A 13,656-nucleotide genomic window follows, 5' to 3' on the forward strand; every position below is an offset into this window, starting at 1 on the left:
TTACGATTGTTGTGTACAACAACAACAAGGTTACATGTGTATAGCGCCTTTCACGTCGGGAGGACGTCCCAAGGCATAGGACAGAGTACAGCATTCCAGACCCGAGCTGGGGTTGGGGGGGAAGGGAGGGGAGGGGAAGGGGGGTGGCCGATGGCCTGGTCGAAGAGGAGGGTCTTGAGTCGGGTCTTGATGGAGGCTAAGGAGGGGGCGAGGCGGAGAGATTGGGGGATGGAATTCCAGTGGTTGCGGACAGAGTGGCCGAAGGCTCTCCCGCCAATGCTGGGGCGGGGGATCGGTGGACGTGGAGCAGCCGGAGTCGGCTGAGCGGAGGGAGCGTGCGGGTTGGTAGGGGGTTAGGGGGTGGCAGAGGTAGGGTGGGGCGAGGCCATGGAGGGCTTTGCATGTGAGGATCCAGGATCTTGAACTGGATCCTCTGAAGGATAGATCCTCTGATTGTTGTTTACTCCTTGTTAGATTAAGGTAACAATAAGCATTATGGGATGATAATCATTTTATTATTAGTTGACAATAATATTATTATGATAATAAGGATTATTAGATGATAATAATCTAATTAGATGACAATATTATCATTATAACAATAAGGATTATTATTAGATGATAATAATCTAATTAGACGACAATATTATCATTATTATAACAATAAGGATTATTATTAGATGATAACAATAGGAATTATTAATTATTATTAATAAATATTCTTATTATTATAGGATCAAATTGCACCAGGAATAATACTAACATTGTCACACACACAGACACAGGAGATTGCAGAGTATATATGTTAGAAAATAAAACAGAGGTGTATTATTATTATTACTGGTGAATGGACAGGCTTCAGGGGAGACTAGGCCCAAGCGTTGCTAGGGGGCGCTTGTTGCTATGGCTCCGGTGCCCTCTGACCCGGCGGCTCTGACTGACGGAGAGACAGACACAGAGAGAGAGAGGCCCGGGCCTGGCTGGCAGGCCTCCCGGGGGCAGAGAGACAGAGACAGAGAGAGAGAGACTGACACAGAGAGACAGACAGAGAGACAGACAGACAGAGACACAGAGAGACAGGTAGACAGAGAGACAGACAGACAGACAGACACAGCGACACAGACAGCGAGGCCATGGACATCCTCAAAGCCGAGATCGCCAAGAAAAGGAAGCAGCTGGAGGAGAAGGAGCTGATTGGGGTGAGAGAGGCCACAACTCCGGCTTCGAGAATGGGCCCCGGAGCCTGAGCCTGAGTGGGGTGGGGGGGGGGGCTGGTGGGGTGGGGGGGGGGCTGGTGGGTGGGGGGGGGGGCTGGTGGGGGGGGGTGGAGGGGGGGCTGGTGGGGTGTGAGGGGGCTGGTGGGGTGTGAGGGGGGTGGTGGGGTGTGAGGGGGGTGGTGGGGTGTGAGGGGGGTGGTGGGGTGTGAGGGGGCTGGTGGGGTGTGAGGGGGGTGGTGGGGTGTGAGGGGGCTGGTGGGGTGGGGTGTGAGGGGGGGTGGTGGGGTGTGAGGGGGGGTGGTGGGGTGTGAGGGGGCTGGTGGGGTGGGGTGTGAGGGGGGTGGTGGGTGTGAGGGGGCTGGTGGGGTGGGGGGTGGTGGGGTGTGAGGGGGGGTGGGTGGGGGTGGGGAGGTGGTGGGGGGGGGGGGTGGGGTGTGAGGGGGGTGGTGGGGTGTGAGGGGGCTGGTGGGGTGGGGTGTGAGGGGGCTGGTGGGGCGGTGGTGGGGGGTGAGGGGCTGGGGGGGCGGGGGGTAGTGGTGGTGGGGTGTGAGGGGGCTGGTGGGGCGGGGGGGTAGTGGTGGTGGGGTGGGGTGTGAGGGGGCTGGTAGGGCGGGGGGGTAGTGGTGGTGGGGTGTGAGGGGGCTGGTGGGGCGGGGGGGTAGTGGTGGTGGGGCGGTGGGGGGGGAATGTGGATCTGGGCTGTGGAATATTAATTGGGATGTTTTGATAATTAATCAAATAAAAGCGCCTTTGAGACATCGCAACGACGTGATAAGGCGCCGTATCAAATGCGGGAATTATTATTATCGCTAACCTCGCATTCGACACAGCCCCTTATCACGTCGTCGAGACGCCTCGAAGCGCTTCACAGGGCACACTGTAAAGGTGGAGTGACTGTATTTTGTGGGTGAAACTCGGCAGCCAGTTGCGCGCCGCAGCGTCCCCACAGCGCAACCGTGGATTCACCAAATTGTTAGCATTTCATTATTCATTTTGACGGGATTATGACCACCGCAAAGCCGTCCGCCAATCGACTAACAACCGTGTCCCTGCTTACTGCTGGGGAAACAAGGGACAGCAGATATCGATAAATATTGGAGAAAGAAGGGTGTCAGAAAGGGGTTTGGAGAAAAGGTGGGGAAATGGGATTAAAATACCTACCTTGATCTAATCAATGGCCATTCAGTCCATTTAAGAACAGGCTGACGACTTTAATTTTGTGCTACAGGAGTCAAAGAAGTACTTCAAACGGAGTGAACTGGCCAAAAAGGAAGAGGAGGCGTACATGGAAAGATGTGGCTATAAGGTACTCGGGGTTTAAATTGTTGGGGGAGTTAACAAACTCGTTCGAATTGTCTGAGTCTGTCAGCGTCTTGAGTGTTGGCTTTGCCTCGGGCTCTCGCCTACAGATCAAGAGGGATTTGGGGTTCAAGCCCCCACGTCGGTACTTTGAGGCTGACGCTCCGGGAGCGTTACACTGTTAAAACGTGGTCCCGTCTGCCTGTTTGGGTCGACGTTAAAGATTCCACGACGCGTTTCTCCCAGTGTCTTGGCCAACAATCGGTCCTCCAGATTAAGTTAGTCGTTCACTTCGTGGCAGGTCGTGTTTGCCTGCGGACACAAGGTGATCGCACTTGACAGCAGTTGCATGTGAGGCGTTTCGAGACGTTTTATAGGTGCTATGAATACAGCGTTGTCGTTATAACCTGTTCTGCAATTGTGAGAAACTACAATAAAGCTTTCCTGTGAAACTTGTGTCAATAGGTTGTAGAGGAGGAATCGACAGGAAAGGTATGGCTCAAGCACAGACTGACGCTCCTTTTGGTTTGGGCTGCCACCAGCAGCCGCGTGTGCACTAGCTGTTGCATGTTGAGAGGCAGGGTTGAGGGCTGAGGGACTGCTACTCAGCTTTCCGAGTCGCGGGAACGGCGCTCCAACCTTACCTGGATCTGTTTTGGGGATCGGAGGAGGGTGGTCTCTCCTCGAGTGGGGCTGACACGCTCCCAGATTCCTTAGTTCCCGAGATCCGCGCGGAAATCGTGGCCAAAATCGAGACAAGCCCGTGGAGGGAAACACGTGCGGAGCTGACAGCACTGTAACGCCGCAATGCAAGCCAGCTCAGTGCGTCTATTGCAGGTCGCCATTTGGAACATCGCCGGCTACAATAGCGACACTTAAAGAGGCGTGCATGAACACGGGAGGAGGTGTGGTATTGTGCACCTGGAATGCAATGCAATGGACGCCTGCCTTTGTTTGCATCGGCCCTTGTTACAACTACTGTACTCTTATCGCCTGTTGAATGCTAGTATTGCAAGTTCTTCCTGGTTTGCATCGTTGGTTCAGGCATGTGTTTTGGTGACGTGACAGTGAAGCAAGGCCAGCATGCAGGGCAGGCATGGATGTGCACTCTGTATATTTCCGCATCTGCATCGTGTTTCTATTGCAGCAAGTTGTGTCAGCCTGGCTCAGAAGGTTGTGGGTTCAAGCCTCATGTCGCAGGCTGGGCTGACGGTTCGGTGTGGTAGTGGGCTGAGCGATGCTGTCCTTTGGATCAGACGTTAAACCGAGGTCCCGTCAGCCTGTTGAGGGTGATGTTAAAGATCCCGCGAAAAGGGAGTTTCGCTCTCCAGGCCAACAATACCCCCAAATATAAATTGGTCACTTACTGCATGGCTGTTTGTGGGAGACTGCTGTGCACAAACTGCCACGTTTGCCGACAGAACGCACAGTCATTATAGTACATTAAATCCTGCAAAGCACCTTGAGACGTCCTCCTGACGTGAAAGGTGCTTTATCAAATATGAGGATTCTTACTCCGCACTCCTCTGTTTACCTGGCAGCAAGTAGGAATCTGATTATCAGTCTTTCCGGGGTAATAATCCCTCCAAAAAAAATAATTATTTGGTCAATCAATCCACGATTGTTTGTGGGACACCGATGTGCGTAATTGGCTGCCGCCTTTTGCCCACAATATAAACAGTCACTCCATTTTACAATATATTCTGTGAAGCACTTTGAGACTTCCCATTGAATTGATAAGGCGCTGTATCAAGGATTATAATTATAATGAGCAGCTGTTGATTGCCGGATAAGATTATACTGCGGGAGCGTTGGAAATACCTTTCTTATTCTAGCATTCGATTGGAAACCTAATGATGGGTTAGTGTGTGCTGTGGAGAAGTTGTAACCTTGGTGCTGCTCCTGTGCAGGTGCATTCAAACACAAGCGAAGAGGAGAAGCCGTCAGCATCAAACCCAGTGCTGGAGCTGGAACTCGCAGAAGAGAAGCTGCCAATGACCCTCTCCAGGCAAGAGGTAGGATTCCACCTTTGTCAGTATTGCTCTCTCCGCATTCTCTTGAACAGAGTCTCGAAGCAACATCAAATGAAGGGATTATTGTACATCGCGCATATACGTAAAAATAATAATAATTTGGTCACTCAATCCACTGCTGTTGGCGGAACACTGCTTGGGCTAAATCAAATGCAAGGCTTATTATTATGAGTGAAAAAAGAGGGATTTTCACTCTCTCCTCACGGGCAGCAGGTGGCGTTACTGTGCCATTCAATAATATTTCAGAACAATGTGAGTGTTGTCTGTCGCTCATGTATTCAGTGAGAGCTTTGAGATGCCTCCCACCCTCCCTTCCCCCATTCCCCCCCATTTCAAAGACCCCCACGTTAAATGCAAGGATTATTAGGAGGGCTGTTACTCTGTCAGAAGGAAAGAGGAGCAGTTCGGTTGGATTTTGTGCGGCCAAAATACCACCACGTGACCCATCTCCGCCTTTCTAGGTGATCCGAAGACTGAGGGAAAGAGGCGAACCCATCCGCCTGTTCGGAGAAAGTGAATACGAGGCATTTCAGCGTCTCCGAAAGATAGAAATCTTAGCTCCGGAGGTTAACAAGGTATGCATTTCACAACCGCGATTGCATGTATAAATTGTGGAGTCCTGTACTGTAGTGGTTAGAGCACGCGCCTCGCAAGCGAGAGGACCCGGGTTCGATTCCCGGGCCGAGGGATGCCTAAGGCAAGTTTCCTTACTCCTGTCGCCTGTTTACCTAACCGCAAGTAAGAACCCAGTTGTTAGTCGATTGGCAGATCACTTTCCTGGGCTAATAATCCCTTCAGTATATTCTGTGAAGCGCTATAGGACGTCTGATGTGATAAGGCACTATATCAAATGCAAGGATTTGAGTTGGTTTCTGTGCTGTAATATTCGGTATAATTTTATGTCATTTGTTTGTTCTTATCAATCCCATTACTGTGTGTCTTTTAAGTTGCACTTTCCACGTCCTTCCTTCCTGTGTTTCATATCTTATCCTTGTTAATCTTTTATTTCCAATTTTTCTTGGTGGCAATGACAAACACAAACAGAACAATTTGTCTACAGTTTTGTTCCCTTAAAACCACCTGAACAAGTCCGGGGTGGGGGAAGGAGCTCAGATGTGAACATTAATATGTAACACACAAACACAGGAATCTTTCAACGAATCCACTGCTAATTGTCTAACGCATGCCCTGTGATGACTTTTGTACTTTACACGAAGGGCGTTATATCAATGCAAGTGGTTAGAGCCCTCGCCTCGCAAGCGAGAGGACCTGGGTTCGATTCCCAGGCAGGGTGAAACCTCAGGCAAGGTTCCTTACTCCCTTATTTACCTAGCAATAGGTAGGAACGCAGATGTTAGTCGATTGGTGGATCGCTTTCCCGGGAGTAATAATACCTTCAAAGAAAAAAGAATAACAATTTGGTCATTTAATCCACCACTGTTTGTGGGACGCTGCTGTGGGCAATTGGCTGCTGCAGTTTTGCCCACAAAATACACAGTCACTACATGTTACAGTATATCCTGTGAAGCGCTTTGTGACGTCTCAACAACGTGATAGGGCGCTGTATCAGCTGCAAGGATTATTATCATTATTATTTCTGCCTCTCTTGCTCCACAGGGTCTGAGGAATGACCTGAAGGCTGCTCTGGATAAGATAGACCAGCAGTACCTGAACGAGATCGTGGTCGGGCAGGAGCCTGGTGAGGAGGAGGGGCAGAATGATCTGAAAGTTCACGAGGAGAACACCACGATAGAGGAGCTGGAGGTAAGGACACTCAATGACCCACCTCTCCCGTGGGTTTCCGCAAACCCAGCTGGCCCCCCCCGCAAAAAAAAAAATTGTGACTGTTCTTTTCGGCTAACTTTTGACCTGAAACGTGCAGTTAAACTTTTTTTTTGTCTCAGTCCGGTGTCGTGACACATGCGGAAACCCATCACCGCGCTTAAGAGCATCCAAGACTGAAGTCTTTCCTCCTTTTAACCGTGCTTACGGTCCCACCTCCCCCCCCCCAGCTCAGCGTTGAGCTCTGATGCTGTTAAGCGCTCCGAGACGCTGCCCCAAATAAAGGGTGCTATTGAAACACAAGTTGCGGTTGTGGTTCTTCTTTTATTCTACGACATATTTTTAAAGATTTTCTTTACTTCACCGCAGGCCTTGGGGAGGACATCTTTGGGTCAGGGTAACGACCATGAAGATATGGAGATTATAACCAAAGTGCTAAGGGTAGGGCTATCTGCCGTCCAACGATTAACTGTGTCTTTGCACCCAGATCAGATTTGCTCCCCCACTGGAGCTCTCTACTCTAACCCCATTCCCTGCTCTCTCTCTCTCTCTCTCTCTCCCCATGGTGTCTGTGCTGGGGCTCGCTCCCCCACTGGAGCTCTCTACCATAACCCCATTCCTTGTTCCCTTTTCATACCTTTAATCTGCACAGTTTATCAAACTCTCCTTTCAATGATTAAATTTTTAACAATGTAAACGATTGCCTCGGCACCCATAGCAAACTTGGCGGGTAGCGCACACCAAGAATGTCTTCCCCCTGACGTGTGTCTTCGCTTTTGCGTCCTCCTGGTCCACAGTTTATTCTGGGTGTGTGGGCAAAGGACCTGAACAGCAGGGAGGATTACTCTAAATGCAGCGTGCAGGGGAAGCTGGCCAGCGCCACCCACAAACAGACCGAATCCTACCTAAAGCCTCTCTTCAGGAAACTTCGGAAAAAGGTGAGAGCAATGTCCTTTTTCAGCAGGGCAGCATCTTCCTTTCCTCATTGCCCCCACCCCCCCCGTTCCATTTTCCTGTGAAGGATTATAATGATAATAATCCTTGCATTTGATACAGCGCCTTATCACGTTGTTGAGGCATCTCAAAGCGCTTCACAAAAATACTGTAAAGTGAATTTTGTGGGCGAAACGCGGCAGCCAATTTGAGCACAGCAGCGTCCCCACAAACGGTCGTGAAATGAATCACCAGTTTTATCTGGGGCATTGTCGGCCAGGACACTGGGAGAGAGAAAGTTCCTTCTCTTTTCGAATAGCGTTTAACGTCCACCTGAACAGGTACAAACGAGGACCTCAGTTTAACGTTTCAAACGCAGGACGTCGCCTCCGACAATGCAACCCCTCCCCCCCCAGCACTGTATTGGAGCGCCAGTTTAAAACTTAAACCCACAACCGCCTGACTCCCAGGCGAGAGAGAGCGCTACTGCTGAGCCAAGCTGACTTAAGGCTCCTGGTGACTCACCACAACTGCTCAAAGTGGCTCAGTCAAAACAAACCGTTCTTTATATTGTTATATTCTTTATAACCTCTTCTTTACAGAATTTGCCACAAGACATCAAAGAGTCCATTACCGATATCATCAAATTCATGTTGCAAAGGGAGTACGTCAAGGTGAATATGACGTACTAAACATAAAGCGCTGAGAGGAACTTAAGAGACGCCATCCTTACCTGCTCTTTCCTCCACCCCCCACAACCGCATCCTGACTGCAGTACAACTCGTATTGCCCATGAAACTCGAATCACAATTGTTAGCTGCAAAGCTTAGGATTTGAGACCCGTTGGTGTTAGGACTAGGTTTCCAAGGGAAGAAGGGACAGTTCTTGTGGAGTCCCTGTAGTGTAGTGGTTAGAGCACTCGCCTCGCAAGCGAGAGGACCAAGCGAGGGTTCGATTCCCAGGCAGAGCAAAACCGTAGTCAAGTTTCCTGACTCCACACAAACGCCTCTGTTTACCTAACAGTAGGAAAGCCATCTTCCAATCGACAAACAACCAGGTTCCTTACTTACCACAAAGTAAACAGAGGCGCGTGTGTGGAACAAGGAAACTTGCTTTGGGTTTGCAGCCTAAAACTAGAGGTAAATTGCAGTCGGCAGGGCCAGTTTCTCCCCACGGGTTAAGCTGTGTTCATGGCGGCTGAACGTGCCGGGTGGCTGAGCGCACGCAGTCTCCCCTCTCGTCGCTGACCCCCCTCCCTCTCCTCCCCACCGCAGGCGAACGATGCTTACCTGCAGATGGCCATCGGCAACGCCCCCTGGCCCATCGGCGTCACCATGGTGGGCATTCACGCTCGTACAGGCCGAGAGAAGATCTTCTCCAAACACGTGGCCCATGTGTTGAACGACGAGACTCAGCGCAAGTACATCCAGGTAACGTCACCGTTAACCCCAGCCTCAGCTCAGGCACACAGCCCCGCACAGCGCCATAGGAACAGGAGGAGGCCATTCAGCCCCTCGAGCCTGTCCCGCCATTCTATTAGATCATGGTTGATTTGTACCTCAACTCCCAATTACCCGCCTATCTCATCACCACGCCTGAGGGTATCCAAACCAAACTGAGAATTCCGCCTCCACCTGGGAGATTCCAGAGATAGATTGTTGTTAATAATTAATAATGATTTATTATTTAAAATATTTTAAAAATATTTGAGACGTCTCAAAGTGCTTCACAGAATATACTGTAGAGTGACTGTGTATTTTGAGGGCCAAACGCAGCAGACAATTGCGCACAGCACTGCCCCGTAGACAGTCGTGGATTCAGTGACCACGTTTTTTCATTATTACTGCCCGGAAAGCGATCCACCAATCGACTAACAACCAGATTCCTACTGACTGGTAAACAGAGGAGTGTTTGTGTGTGCGTGTGTGTGTGTGGAGTAAGGAAACTTGCCTAAGGTTTTGTGCTGCCCGGGAATCGAACCCAGGTCCTCTCGCCTGCGAGGCGAGCGCTCTGACCACTGAGCTACATGACTCCACCCTGAAAGCCAATCACACCGACTTAAATTTACCCAATTGATGTTCTTCCAGGGGCTGAAGAGGCTGATGACCGTCTGTCAGAAACAATTCACAACCGACCCGTCCAAGTGTGTGGAATACAACGCACTGTGAGCCGCCGAGGCCCGGACAGAACACTCTCGTGGGATTTTCCGGATTTCGGGAAGTGGAGCCTGCTTTGGGATTGGCGGGTCACAGAGCCTCTTCGGCGCTCGCTCCCTGTCCGTGGATTCCTTACCTTTTCAACACCGTAGACCTCGCTGGGATTTCAGTCTGGGTTCGAAAAGCAGCGAGTATCATCGCTACCCCACCCTTACAATGCATTTTCTTTATTTTACTAAAATAAATGCTAGCGATACTGTAAACAGCGCCGAGCCTGTCTGCCCGCCCTCGGCCCCTTCAATCAGACATACAGCGTAGCGCAAATGCAGGTTTACATTGACCTTTCACGCCTGGCTTCTGGGTCCGAACAGAAATTTGCAAACTGCAGCACTTTCAGGCTTAGTTGGGAAGCCGGCCCGAGTAAAAAAGGCAAGACGGAAAAATTTATACTCTTTTGTAAAGAATGTTTCAATGCTCGACGCAAGTATTTTTAATCCGCCGGGAAATCTGTGTTCTGGGGAAGTGGAACACAAAGTGTCTGCATTAGGGAGGCCGCAGAGATTTGGTTTATATATTTGTATGTGAAGTGGGGATGTTATTAAATGTTTTCAATCTCTGCTTTGGATGGAACGGTTTTGTGAACTTGGATTGTGTGTCAGCCCGGCTCGGTGGTCGCTCTCTGTCGCTCTCTCTTGCCTCTTGAGACAGAATTTTGTGGGTTCACACCCACCACACCGGAACTCGGAGTCACAGTGATGCTCCAATACAGCGCTGGTGGGGGTGGGGGGGGGGGGGTTGCATTGTCGGAGGTGCCGTCTTTTGACTGAGTTGTTAAACTGCCCGTTCGTGTTAAAGCTCCCGCGGTGCTATTCGAAAAGAGGAAATTTCTCCTGACCTGACCAGCAATCCTCCCAAATAAATACAAATTGGGTCACTCACTCCATGGCTGTTTGTGAGACATTGCTGTGTGCAAATTAGCAGCCAAGTTCAGCCACAGAACACGATCACCACGTTTTACAGTATATCCCACAGAATACACAAATCAATCCACTTTACGGTGTATCCCGGGAAGCGCTTTGAGAACGCCTCAATGACATGATAAGGTGCGATAACAAACGCAAGGATTATTATTATTATTACTACCCTGTGAAGCGCTTTGGGACATCATCTCGATGTAAAAGAAAGGAAATTTCTACGTCGAATATTATCATTGAAAGTCTATAAACAAGACGAGCAAAAAAAAAAACACATCCTTACGGGATGTGTAAAACAACTTGCATTTGTGTAGTGACATTCACGCAGGTGAGGGTCCCATTCAAACCTCACTTGATGAGATCAGTAACTTGGCTGTTGGATTCAACCCGAGCTGGTAATTGAATTACCGCTTCACTGGCATTTAGTGACAAATAAATCCTTTGTGTCTTTTTTTTTGGGGGGGGGTGGAATCCTACCCTTTTCAAATTAGATCGTATTTCCTATATAAGCCCCTGTGGTTCCTGATAAACGTGGGACCACTTCGCCAAGAAATGTTACGCTTGGCTCTGGATTCCTTTCTTTCCAAAAAAAGCCGGGATAAAAATAGCTGCTTTATTTTGTCCCTCTGCCCGTTCGTTCTATTATCAATTCAGCCATTCATTGTAACGAGAAGCAAACACAAGAGCCCTGAAAATAGCTCTCAACACAGGCACAGTGCTGCCGGGTTTCGCCCACAAAATACACAGTTGTTTCACTTGAAATGTGAAGCGCTTTGAGACGCCTCTCAACGCTATATCAAATGCAAGGATTGTTGGTATATCCTGTGAAGCGTTTTGAGACATGCTCTCAACCCCATCTCTTCCCTCTCTCCCCCCACCCGTCCCCCTTCCCCGGCTCGTTGTCTGAGACTGACTGTTCCCTTGACTCGCTCCGAGACTTTACATAAACACAAGTTGTTGGCGTTGGCACATTGAGCTCACAATCCAGCCCGACATTATAACACAGCAATAATAATAATAATCTTGCATTTGACACACAGCACTTTATCGCGTCTTCCAAGGTGCCTCAAAGCGCTTCACAGGATCTACCGTAAGGTGCAGTGACTGCATATTTTGAGGGCAAAGCACGGCAGCCAATTGCGCACAGCACAAACAGTCGTAGATTGAGTGACCACGTTTTTTTTTGAGAGATTGTTACCCCCGGAAAGGGATCCGCCAATCGACTAACAACCGGGTTCCTACTGACTGCCGGTAAACAGAGGCACACGCGTGTGTGTGTGTGTGTGTGGAGTAAGGAAACTTGCCTAAGGTTTCGCCCCACCCGCCCGGGAATGGAACCCGGGTCCTCTCGCTCGCTCGCGAGGCGAGCGCTCTAACCGCTGCGCTACAGGACTCTTAGTATGACGGCAAAAGCACTGTTGAATTCTTCAAGGGCATAACTGAAGCTCATGAGACAATAGTTTAGTCAGTGAACCAGCTGGGCTTGACAGATGGCACAGGAGTTGGTCAAGGCCAATGTTTTCTGCGGTTTCTCCCCCCGGCTGCCTGAGCCGTGCTTGGCTAACCACCCCTGTCGGACTGTGTCTCGGGGAGTAAGATTCGGAGGAGGGTACGGCTTCAGGTGTTGATCGCAGCAGTAAATTTGCGAAGGAGGAAGTGGATTCTTGATGGAAACCAGATGTCACAACACCCTCCACGCGGAGACGCTCCAGAGACCTGCTACTGGCTTCAGATACCGCGCACAGCTGCAGATTGTTACATAAAAATGCCGTGAGAACATATTTTCAGACTTGGGAGCTCCAAAGGGCTCCATTCCACGAATTGCAACGCCATGGAGTTACAGTCACTGGGGACAGGTTTAATTATAAACCCAGTCGGTTTGTGAACAGTTCATTCTGCTTCCCGCACTTATCTAGTGTGTCGTCGTGGTTAGAGCGCTTACCCCGCGAGCGAGAGGACCCGGGTTCGATCCCCGGGCGAGTCAGGGCGAAACCTTAGGCGAGTCCCCTTACTCCACACACACACACACCTCTGTTTACCTGCAGTAAGTAGGAACCTGGTTGTTAGTCGATTGGTGGATCGCTTTTCTGGGGGTAATAATCCCTTCTAAAAAAATAATAATTTGGTCACTGAATTCACGACTGCTTGTGGGACGCCGCTGCGCTCAACTGACTGCCTGGTTTTGCCCACAAAGTACACAGTCACTACGCTTTACATTATTCGGCGAAGCGCTTTATAATAATAATCCTTGCATTTGGTATAACCTTATCACGTCCTCGAGGCGTCTCAAACTTTACCTACTTACTGCCGGGTAAACAGAGGCGAGCGGAGTAAGCAAACTTGCTGATGGTTTCGCCAGGTCCGGGTCCTCTCGCTTGCGAGGCGAGCGTCTAACCACTGCGCCGCAGCGCTCAATCTTTTGAGACGTTTCAACGACGTGATAAGGCGCTATAATCAAATGCAAGGATTAATATTATTATACACAGTGTAATGTATTTCCCACGAACAATCTATCCCTCTCTTCCGAGGGAAAAGGCAAGGCCAAGCCGTCACTTACGTGTGTGTTTCCTGGTGAGAATAAGAGGCCGTGGACTGAACAGTCACTGGATCCAGTACATCTGGCAAGCTTTTTTTTTGTTTCGCTCCTTTTTTTTGCCAAATGTTTCAGGGTCTGAACAAGGGCTGTGTTTATCCAGGGTTTCAATCGGCCCCGGGTCGCTGAGCAGCAAAATTCCTCACGGTTTCGAGCCTTAAGAACGTTGCCTTTTTGATATTAAAAAAAAACAAGACCCTCAAGCGGCGTAAGATTCGGAGGGCTCTTAAATTTCAGTTGGGGTTTTGTGGCTGAAATTGCGGATGACACCCAACTCTACCTTTCCTCCTCTACTCTCAACTCCACGACCCCCGATGTCCTGACAGCCTGCCTGTCCGACATCGAGTCCTGGACGAGAGACAACTTTCTTCAGCTCAACGTGCAAAAAACCGAGGCCCTCCTGATTGGCTCACGTCAGCGCCTCCGCACCTCAGGCGCTGACACCATCAGCATCCAAGGCTGCACTCTCCACCTCTCAAAGCCAGTCAGGAACCTCGGGGTTCCCCTCGACCCTGAGCTGTCCTTTCTCCCTCACATCCGCACCACAACTGGCACCGCCTTCCATCACCTACGGAACATCGCCAGACTACGGCATTACCTCACCCCTCACGCTGCTGAAACCCTGGTTCACGCCTTTGTCACCTCAAGGCTGGACTATGGGAACTCTCT

At 50.0% G+C, this 13,656-nt stretch overlaps 1 protein-coding gene across 3 annotated transcripts; it reads left to right on the forward strand.

Annotated features, from left to right (window-relative positions):
* Nucleotides 1-950: 950 nt before the first annotated feature.
* Nucleotides 951-10,036, forward strand: prpf18 (PRP18 pre-mRNA processing factor 18 homolog (yeast)). 3 transcript variants are annotated; one of them, NM_001293023.1, is given in 11 exon segments: nt 951-1,042; nt 1,083-1,199; nt 2,446-2,523; nt 4,427-4,531; nt 5,011-5,124; nt 6,167-6,313; nt 6,701-6,772; nt 7,129-7,269; nt 7,867-7,938; nt 8,539-8,694; nt 9,352-10,036. In NM_001293023.1, coding segments are annotated over 10 exon segments (1,032 nt in total). In that variant the 5' UTR covers nt 951-1,042; nt 1,083-1,133; the 3' UTR covers nt 9,433-10,036.
* The last annotated feature ends 3,620 nt before the right edge of the window (nt 10,037-13,656 follow it).

The sequence above is a fragment of the Callorhinchus milii genome, unplaced genomic scaffold, assembly GCF_018977255.1.
Source record: "Callorhinchus milii isolate IMCB2004 unplaced genomic scaffold, IMCB_Cmil_1.0 Scaffold5, whole genome shotgun sequence".
Classification (NCBI taxonomy): domain Eukaryota; kingdom Metazoa; phylum Chordata; class Chondrichthyes; order Chimaeriformes; family Callorhinchidae; genus Callorhinchus; species Callorhinchus milii.

What these genes read in the sequence shown, in the direction of transcription:
- prpf18 (XM_042334780.1), top strand. Translation starts at nt 1,134, where the DNA reads ATGGACATCCTCAAAGCCGAGATCGCCAAGAAAAGGAAGCAGCTGGAG. An exon ending in AGGAGGAATCGACAGGAAAG is followed by an intron (nt 3,009 to 4,426) that starts GTATGGCTCAAG and finishes GCTCCTGTGCAG; the next exon opens with GTGCATTCAAACACAAGCGA. An exon ending in TTATAACCAAAGTGCTAAGG is followed by an intron (nt 6,773 to 7,128) that starts GTAGGGCTATCT and finishes CCTGGTCCACAG; the next exon opens with TTTATTCTGGGTGTGTGGGC.